Here is a 7568-nt window from a genome sequence, read left to right on the forward strand (position 1 = left end):
GTCACATAAGTAAAATTGGCCAATGAGATTTCTAAATTTAAATTAATTAAATATAAAATATTATCTTTTGATATTAGAAATTTTATCTAAATATAAAACTAATTTTAGCACATAAATTTAAAAAAATTATTTTAAAAAATTCAAACAAATTAAACCTTGCATTGTACGTACTTCATCTAGTATATATTAATTATAATGTCATAATATGTTTTAATAGGCAAAGCAAAAAAAACAAAAATGGATTTTTAGGTTGCCCAAATCCGAGAATTTTTCCAGGCGAGGCACTTGGTTTGATCAGGTCCAGTGGCTATATTATTAAATACTTATTTATAAATGCATTTTTAAAAAATCATAATTATTCAAACAACAGACTAAAATATCCACTAAAACTGTTATTAAAAGTGAACAAAAGTGTGTGCACACGAACGCGCGCACGTGCACACACATATATATTAATTACAAATAATATATCACATTTTATACCTAAAAATCATTTCTATGGAAATAAATACTACTTTGATCATTTAGGCAAATAATAATCAATAATTGGGCAACACTAATCTGTATTATTACATTTTTTATTTATGGATTGATGCTCTACATATAAAGTTACGTAATTTACAAATAAAAAAAAATACAAAAATGATATTTTAGCTTTCTCTAGAATTAGACATATGATATAATTGTCAAACACAACATTTATTTAATAGTCACACTATATTATACAAATCCTTAATTTGTGATAATATATACGTAGTAGTAAAATTATTTCAAAAACAAAATTGTAATTAATTTGAATATATATTTATATTGAAATTGAAATAAAATATTAGCCAGAGATTAATGAAAAAAAACAATTTAAGTAATATTTTAAAGTAATTTCTATAAGATCTATTATATGAATCAATTTATTATTACTTTTTTGGCAAATTAAAATCTAATAGTACACCCTATTTAAAAGATAATTAAAAAGAAATTGAAATAATTATTTAGGTAAGTATTATGAACACCAAGTATAAAGGAATATATATGTCATAAAGATAATATAAAAGATTTGGGATGATTTTATCATAGAATCAAATATTAACCAAAAAAAAAAAAAGTTAAAAAGGGAAGGGGAATTTTGTAGGAAAAAGCAATACCAATATGTGACACGTGTCTAGGGCTGGCAAACGGATTAGGTCGGGTCGGGTTCGTGTTCGGGTCAACTGATTTCGGGTCAGCTACCCCTCAACCCAAACCTGATCCATTTAACTTTTCGGGTTGAAAAGTTCAACCTGAACCTGATATTTTCGGGTTCAGGTCAACCCGAATTTGACCTTATTTAACCCGATTTTTTTTCACAAATAACTTGCTACTTACATACTCCCTGATTTTTTCACACACGGAGTTCATAGGATCAGTGCTTCAATTGAAACCAAAATAAACAACATAGTCTAACAAAAAAAAAGTGTGTTGAACGAATAATCATAAAGGGTCATTGTTAATTATACATTACAGGATGTATAACAAAAACATGAAAATAGCATACATCATCTGATTCATCACATCATATGTAATCCCCCGTATTTTTAAATATATTATTAATGAAATTATATTTTATTCATAATATTTATTTGTATTTTTTTCGATTTAATATCAAAAGTTTCAAATTATTTTTGGGTTTGATGAACGATTTTATTACAAAGAACTTTTTATGAACCTTTCTTCAATAATTTATGTACAACAAACAAACCAAACCCACTTTACTTTCTTAATTGGCCCATTAATTTTATGAGGCTCAATCTTAAAACTAACCCTACACCACTCTCTCCTATAAATACCCTATACATCCCCAAAATTTCCCCACACAAAAGGTTAGTCTTATTTTCTTTCTCTTTTGTTTTATTAATTTGTCTAATTATAATTATTGATTATGGGTTTTGATTTTATTGTTTGAATTAATTTAATTAGTATCAAATTATATTTTGATGATTAAACTTTATAATTTCAGATTTTATAAATGTTATAATTTTCAGATTTTGTAAATTTAATAACCTAGGGTTTTTAATTATTGAAAATCATGATTTTAGGGTTTTTATGAACAATTGATTTAGGGCTTTTATAGTAATGATGTTTTGAAATTTTGGTGATTATACTACTAATTAGTTTCCAGATTATTTTGAACACGTAAATTCGTGTTTTAATGTTTAGATTTCGGTTCGTTAATATTAATCCCGTTTTAATCCCGATCAGGTTCTGAACTCATCCGATTTTGACAAAAAAGTAGTGTTTTCTATGTGGAAGCGATGTTTTAAGAAAGGCTCACTACCTTTGGTACCTTTGGTAGTGAGCACCACCCTCTCGTGGCCAAATTCTGCCTCTAAATATGATTTTCGGGCAGTTTTTCATTTTTAACGAAGTTTTTTTTATGCTTAAAATTTTATCCTTGAGTTTGATTAATAAAATTAATTATGTTTAAAGTTAATTAAGCATATAAATATGTTTTTTTTTTATTATTTTAATAAGTTTTTCATCATATTATATTGTTGGAAATTACTTGATATAGTAATATTAATTGTTGGTTGTTTTCTAGGAAGTGATTATTCCCTAGGAGAATTTTAAGTGATTAAAAGTGGCTCAAAAGATTGTTTGTACGAGGTACGTACATGTCTACTTCGTTATAAGTAGTATCATGTTTAGGTACCAAAAGGAAAGAACTTAGTTTCATGATTAGGGAACACTTGGATGGAAATTGTTTGGTTACACATTGATTTAATTCATGTGCTTATGTTTATGAGACATGTTTTGGTGAATTGATTATGTTTGTATGGAATTATGGATGCAAACATGTTGAATTATATTGGATAAAATGTTTGTATGGAATGTTGATACAAGCATAATTTTATTGGATTGGTTTGTTAACCACATTTGGATTATTAAAGGATTGGAATTGAATGGTTTAAGTGGAATGAATTTATTAATTATTCCACAAGGTTATTATTATTTATTTATTACTCAATCATAACTTGTTAGTATGTTGAGTAAAGGTGGATTAAGCCGAAATGGCTAGGTGAGTTGACTATGTTCAACAATTTTGGATAATTTGGAAGTTTAATAGAATTATAGGTCAATTTGTGATGTGATCACCATTGTCTAAAATAAGATTAAAAATGAATTGATGTATGATTGTTATGTATGGTCTTCTTGATTGAGTTGACTATTAATTAAAATTGTAATCACGTAAAGTGAAACATGGATGAGCAATAAAACTGTGGAAAGCGTGCACTTCTAGAGTATTGACAATTATGGGTTGGGGTACACGGTGGTAGCCCGTGGCTTTTCGAGGCTTGTTTGATCAACATGTCCTCTTCTCTTTTGGTATTTACATTTTATTTTATAATGAAAGTTAGATGAGATCCTAGACTAACTTTGTGAGAATGGAGTCGCGCCCATTCTTGCATCGCGCTAAACTTTTATTTCAAATGGTCATTTGGGACCAAAATGATTTGGTGGATTGGACAGCCTGATCTATTGCTTACTCCAAACTAAATTAATTAAATTAAATATAGAGTCAAGTGTTTGGAATTAATTAGTAAGTATGTTGAGTCAATTGAATTGTCTAAGTGTGGAGTCTTGATTGATGAATTCGAGTTGTATGTTTATTTACTTTAATTAGTTAAGCTTGCTGGTTTTGGTACGTTGTAGCTTGTATGTACTCAACTTTGCTGATTGCGTGCTTTTGTGTGTGTCTTTCTTTTGGTCATGGCCTTCGCCTTTCAATGACCCTGTGATGATCCAATTATTACACTTGTATTATTGGGGAGCAGTATTGCACAGATTAGCTTGATGATGTGAAGTTCGGGGATTTGACATACGCATTGTCAAGGGATTGGTGTGATTGAGAATATTCGTTCTTTGTGTTGAACTTATTTATGATTTACTATTTTGATTATGTTTTAGATTTTTAATATTGGTTTGGTTTTAAATAAGGGTCTTATATGGTTCCAATTTGTAAGCATTGACTTATTGATTTTCTAAACTACGTTATTTTAAAGACTTAAGTTTGATTTTCCGCTGCGATACTTTGATAAAGCCTTAACGTTTTAACACGTGGCGGTAACATGCCAATGGTCCTCCACTATTTTATTTAAAGCAAGTGGTTTAGAAAAGGGAGAATTATTGGGCTGTTACATCATTTCCTTAGCATTAATTATAATGTGTTCTAGTAAATGTCCAGCCCTTGCTGTCATTAGTAGTGCCGCCGACACCGTACTGCTCATTCTTTCATTATTAAATTGCTCCGTGGGTGATTGATGAAGGTTTAACTCTTGAACTGTTATGTTTGTGAAAGAGAGGAAGGTGTGGAAAGGGAAACAATTTTAAGTCTTTAGGATTTGAATTCTTGAGTTGAAGAGAGATAAAAGATGAGGAAAAAATGAAATGTTAGGGAGAAAGATAGCTCTTGCAGCTGAAAGGGGTGAGCATATGAGAAGATTTTAGGGTTTTAGTTTTTATTAGGGCCCAAATGTAGGCTTGGGCTGACTTCAATAAGTTTTTTTTTTCCTTCATTTTTTTTTCGGGTTAGGTGGATCATTTTCGGGTTAGAATATTCAACCTTAACCTAACCCATTTAAATTTCGTGTCGTGTTCGTGTCAACCCATTTAAGTTTTCGTGTCGAAAACTTCAACCCTAACCCGCTATTTTCAGGTCGGGTATGGGTGGTGGTGGTTTCGGGTCGCGGTGGTTTCGCGTCTTGGTGGCGTGATTTCTGGTCTGGGGTTAGGTTGGTTTTGGGGTTAGGTTGGCTGGGGTGGATTGCGGTGGTTTCGCGTCTGGGTGGTGGTGGTTTCGGGTCGCGGTGGTTTCGCGTCTGGGTGGCGGTGGTTTTTGGTCTGGGTTTGAACGATGGTGGGGTTGGTCGTAGCTGTTAGGTGGTGGCTAGGGTTTTGAGGTCAGAAGTTGGTGGAAAGGGGGTCGAAATCGGTGCGGTTGTGGTGTGCGGTGCGGTGCGGTGGTAGCGGTTTGGTGGTGGGGCTGGCCGTAGTTGTTAGGTGGTCGCTAGGGTTTTGAGGTCGGAAATTGGTGGAAAGGGGGTCGAAATCGGTCCGGTGGCTGTGGGTCCTGACGGTGGCTGGTAGCGGTTAGGTGGTGGGGGCTGGTCGTAACAGTTAGGTGGTGGGGTTGGTCGTAGCCAGTCCGGCGGTGGGGGTCCCGACGGTGGTAGCAACCAACGATTGATTTTTTAATTTTTTTTTGTTTTTTTTTAAAACTTACCCAATAATATGGCGACACGTGTGCAAGGTAGGCCCCACTAATGGATTTATGGACAAAATCCGTTAGTTGGAGGTAATTGGTGGTAAAACTGATGTTTTATTTTTTTTTTATGAGGTGGTAAAGTAAATCTTTTTTTTTTTGGAGGTGGTAAAAATCAAAATTTCCAAAAGTAAAAGGGAGAAAAACTGAGTTAGCGTTTGTTGTTTTGTAAAGACAATAATGACCCTTCACTTGAATGAAGGCGGTTTGGATAAATTTGGATGACAATATTTAGAATATGTTTCGATTTACTAAAAACAACTCAATTAAACTGAAATGAAATTAAACTGAAAGTAACAAACCCTTAATCAAACCCAAATTTTCAAAAATTGGATTAAAATCCACCCTCAAATCCTCAATTTCCATGTACCAAACAAAACACTAGATTGACATTGACCGGCTTCTCTCCCTTTCTCTCTCCACCCAAAACCCTTGCTGCTACCACTTCAGTCTTTCAAGAGTGATCGTTGAAAATGGCGAAAACCAAGATTTTAAAAAAGGAAGAACACAAAGACGATCGATTGAGCTCACTTCCAGACGAAATCCTCACCAATATTCTCTCTTTCCTCCCAATCCACTCCGCCGCCACCACCTCCGTCTTATCCCACCGCTGGCGCCACCTCTGGACCGGCGTAACCCGCTTCAATTTCTTTGTTTCTAAGAATGACAAATTAAAATCCTCCATCATTGTCGACCGTGTTCTAAACAAGCTTACATCTCGGAAACTCCACAACTTTGTTCTCTATTTGAACAAAAGGAACCCCAAATCATCTTGGTTTCGAGATGTTTACAGCCGAAATGTGGAGAATATCACATTCAATGTTCCGCGAGATAGTTATTGTATCTACCATATACCCTCGTTTCTGTTCGATTCTCAATCTCTGGTAACTTTGAATTTATACGGTTCTTTTAACTGGCCAAGAATTGGGGATTTGCGTTTTCATTTGCCTAATTTGAAAAAACTTATCATTGATTACCTTTATAATATTCCTCTTTGGTTGGAGACTCTGATTAGGTTTTCCCCAATTTTGGAATATTTGGATTTATTCTTCATTCTAGAAAGATATTCGGATGTGTCTTGTTCTGTCGTGAATATAATTGCTCCTAATTTGAAGTCATTGTCTATAAATATGGAGTTTCATTCACCGAGTTTGCTGCTGCGCACTAGAGTATCAATTGATGCACCCAAATTGGCGAACCTTCGAATTGATGATTGCATTTCAATCTATTACTTTCTCCGGAATCCGATTACATTAGTCAAATCTTGTATTAACTTGAAGAATAATGGAGATTGGTCGTATTGTGAGGAGGACGAGGACATGGTGGATGAGGAGACTATTGGCTTGTTACCTGCATTACAAAAAGAATATACTCACCAGATGACCAAGTTTGTTGGAGGATTGTCTAGTGTTAGCGATTTGAAGCTGAAGCAAGAGTTCGATACCAATATATTCGGACATTGTAGTTCTGCGAATATGCCAATCTTTTCCAATCTAACCCGCCTCGAAACGGAGTGCCCTGTGGATTTGCTGTTTTCTTTACATTGTTTTCCCAACTTAGAGCATCTTGTCGTTTGTCTATGGCCACAAACTTTACCAACATTGTATTTTACAATGGAGCAAAGCGATTGGTTGCCACCGGATTCTGTTCCAGATTGTTTAGCAAGTAAGCTCAAGACTATACTAATAAGTGGAGTACAGAGGAACGGCGCTTCCCTGAGGGTACTAGCGTATATTCTGAGTCACGCAGATGTTTTGGAGAAGCTTTGCATAGATTTTGAAAGGCTTAATATCATACATGACCATCACGAAGCATATGTATTGTGGATGGAATGTCAGCTCTGTAGGTCGATGTTCAAACTTCCAAGGAGGTCCTCAACTTGTGAGGTTATGGTTTCTGGTAATTATGTCACAGCATCAGGTGATGACTTACAAGACGGATACCTTAACTGTCGAATGTATGTGGGCAAATAGACCTAATATGTGCAACTTGTTTTCCAAATGCAAGCATTCAAGCTTATGAGTTGCAGGTATTTTATTACTAAGTTCCTATTAATTGTTGTTTTATGCATTGCATATAGTTTGGTTTAGGCTTAACAATGTTTCTAGAAATGATGGATATGTAATTTTGTATGTATTGTAGCCGTGCAATGTACTGGTCTTTGCCTCTTTTTGCTATTAAGTTTAAATGTTAAATTCAGGTTATTTTACTTCTCTTTATGGTTATGGCAATCTTTCATTTACTGATGCTGTTTGTAGTGTGAACTTTGAGG

At 34.0% G+C, this 7568-nt stretch overlaps 1 protein-coding gene across 1 annotated transcript; it reads left to right on the top strand.

The window, feature by feature from the left end:
- The first annotated feature begins 5769 nt into the window (after window positions 1-5769).
- Window positions 5770-7269, top strand: LOC145594030 (FBD-associated F-box protein At5g22730-like). Its single transcript, XM_081650376.1, has one exon. It carries the CDS (start codon window positions 5770-5772, stop codon window positions 7267-7269), a length of 1500 nt encoding a protein of 499 aa, XP_081506502.1.
- The last annotated feature ends 299 nt before the right edge of the window (window positions 7270-7568 follow it).

The sequence above is a fragment of the Chenopodium album genome, chromosome 19 (assembly GCF_948465745.1).
Source record: "Chenopodium album chromosome 19, dcCheAlbu1.1, whole genome shotgun sequence".
In the NCBI taxonomy this organism is placed as follows: Eukaryota; Viridiplantae; Streptophyta; class Magnoliopsida; order Caryophyllales; family Amaranthaceae; genus Chenopodium; species Chenopodium album.

Coding starts and splice junctions, on each gene's coding strand:
- LOC145594030 (XM_081650376.1), top strand. CDS start 5,770: ATGGCGAAAACCAAGATTTTAAAAAAGGAAGAACACAAAGACGATCGA.